This window comes from Herpailurus yagouaroundi, unplaced genomic scaffold, assembly GCF_014898765.1.
Source record: "Herpailurus yagouaroundi ecotype Mexico unplaced genomic scaffold, PumYag 182, whole genome shotgun sequence".
Taxonomy (NCBI): domain Eukaryota; kingdom Metazoa; phylum Chordata; class Mammalia; order Carnivora; family Felidae; genus Herpailurus; species Herpailurus yagouaroundi.
The window spans coordinates 32,979,224-32,981,740 of record NW_024412413.1 but is presented as its reverse complement, the minus strand read 5'-3'; the positions used below and the strand labels follow the sequence as shown (position 1 = coordinate 32,981,740).

Here is a 2,517-nt window from a genome sequence, read left to right as displayed (position 1 = left end):
ACACTCAATAGAGCCCCACTTTATGAGCTAATATTGAGTCATGGACCAGAGAAATAAAGCAATAATTATTCTTTATTGTAAAGTTATAATCTACTATGTAATTAATTTGCCATAATTCTCCCTGGTGACATATTATGTTCTTGGCTCACAGTAGTTGGGTCTTGCATCATAGTTTGTTAAATAATCACCACAGTATTCAAAAGTATGACAAAACTTGTTGCCATTATTTTATTTACTGCTTTTATAAAATCTGGAAACCAAAAGACATGCTAAAACATACATCTAAAGCTACCATTAGGGTTAATTATACAAAATTATTTATGAGATATTTACCTGGATAATAAATATTTGTGCAGTGACCTAACACTGAAATAGAAGTACCATCCCTATAAATCAAATGAAAGCTAGAACTTAAAAGAGAAAGACTTAATGATTTCTGAAATGGTTTCTCAGCTAGGGAAGCCAGGTGAAAATTAAAAATAAACAGTTGGAAGGCACCTGGGTGGCTCAGTCTGTTGAGCATCTGACTCAATCTTGGCTCAGGTCATCATCTCAGGGTTTGTGAGTTTGAGCCCCTCTGCTGTCAATACAGAGTCTGCTTAGGATTCTGTGTCTCCCTCTCTGCCCTTCCCCTGCTCTCCCACTCAAAATAAATAAACTTAAAAAAAATGGTTGTTACATAACATTTTTTGTACTCTAATATTTGGTTGCCAAAAACTTTAACTCTTTTGCATATTTTCTGGGTAAGATTGCACTGCATTTCACTTGAATCAGAATGTGAAAAGCATACATATTTAAAAAAAAAAAAAAAGATTTCTTTGGAAATTATCTGTCTACATCTGGGATTCTAAGGTTTATATACAAACCAAAAAAAAAAAAAAGTTTTCCAATCATCTGTAAGAAAAATATCTCAGAAAAAACCTATCAGGTGCTAATAAAATATAAATAGATACTGAAATGATTATTTGATAGAGTAAGGGATTCCATGAACAGTTCCTAACTTGTGACCATTTTCTGGGTTTCATTTTCTCGATTATCTTGATTGATATATTCATACTATGACCATAAAAACAAACAAAAAAAAAGTAGGTTATCACAAAGATGCCTGAGCCCACTCTGCGTCGCACCCCGAGCCGCCACCATGGCCGCCTATAAGCTGGTGCTGATCAGGCACGGCGAGAGCGCTTGGAACCTGGAGAACCGCTTCAGCGGCTGGTACGACGCCGACTTGAGCCCTGCCGGGCACGAGGAGGCGAAGCGCGGTGGGCAGGCGCTGCGAGATGCTGGCTATGAGTTTGACATCTGCTTCACCTCCGTGCAGAAGAGAGCAATTCGGACTCTCTGGACAGTGCTGGATGCCATTGACCAAATGTGGCTGCCTGTAGTGAGGACTTGGCGCCTCAATGAGTGGCACTATGGGGGTCTGACTGGCCTTAATAAAGCAGAAACTGCTGCCAAGCATGGTGAGGCCCAAGTAAAGATCTGGAGGCGCTCCTATGATGTCCCGCCACCTCCGATGGAACCCGACCATCCCTTCTACAGCAACATCAGTAAGGATCGCAGGTATGCAGACCTCACTGAAGATCAGCTACCCTCCTGTGAGAGTCTGAAGGACACAATTGCCAGAGCTCTGCCCTTTTGGAATGAAGAAATAGTTCCCCAGATCAAGGAGGGGAAACGGGTCCTGATTGCAGCCCACAGCAACAGCCTTCGGGGCATTGTCAAGCATCTGGAGGGTCTTTCTGAAGAGGCTATCATGGAGCTGAACCTGCCAACAGGTATTCCCATGGTCTATGAATTGGACAAGAACTTGAAGCCCATCAAGCCCATGCAGTTCCTGGGGGATGAAGAGACCGTGCGTAAAGCCATGGAAGCTGTGGCTGCCCAGGGCAAGGCCAAAAAGTGAAGGCGAGCAGGCAGACTATTTTTCTAAGGACACCCTCCCTACCCATCCCGTTCCTCCACATTTCTTCCCTGCACATGTCACACTGACCACATCTGTAGGCATCTTAAGTTTTAGCTGCAGATGGGGACCAGTGGCTCCTAATTTTGTTTAGCTATTTGTCTCTTGCACCCACTCTCTTCATATAGTCTAGTCAGAATGACACTTCTGGGGCATGAGTCTTCAGTCCCAAGCTGAGGGAAGACTTTTACCCAAAAGTAGAGAGTTAGTAACTCTGGTGTTTTTGCTACTGTTTATTGAGTTGGGGATAGGAAGGAACCATGCTAAGATGTGACCAATGAGAAGTAAGAGAGCCTATTTGTGTTCCCAGGAGCCAGTCCTGTACTATTCTGTAGTCAGGTGACTGGGGGGGCTCCAGTCATTCCAGTGAAAGAATCATTTCCCCTCTGACCCCAGAAGAGTTGGCTCCAGAAGACTGGGATCAATTTAAATGTTTTGTGTTGCATCTACTTTTACAAAAAGAAAAAAAAAGTATATATATATATATATATATATATATACATATATATATATATATATATACACACACACACACACACACACACACACACACA

At 42.2% G+C, this 2,517-nt stretch overlaps 1 protein-coding gene across 1 annotated transcript; it reads left to right on the top strand.

The window, feature by feature from the left end:
* The first annotated feature begins 1,113 nt into the window (after positions 1 to 1,113).
* On the top strand, positions 1,114 to 2,453 carry LOC121040664 (phosphoglycerate mutase 1-like). Its single transcript, XM_040491283.1, has one exon. The coding sequence runs from the start codon at positions 1,142 to 1,144 to the stop codon at positions 1,904 to 1,906; it is 765 nt and encodes a 254-aa protein (XP_040347217.1). The 5' UTR covers positions 1,114 to 1,141; the 3' UTR covers positions 1,907 to 2,453.
* Positions 2,454 to 2,517: the final 64 nt, after the last annotated feature.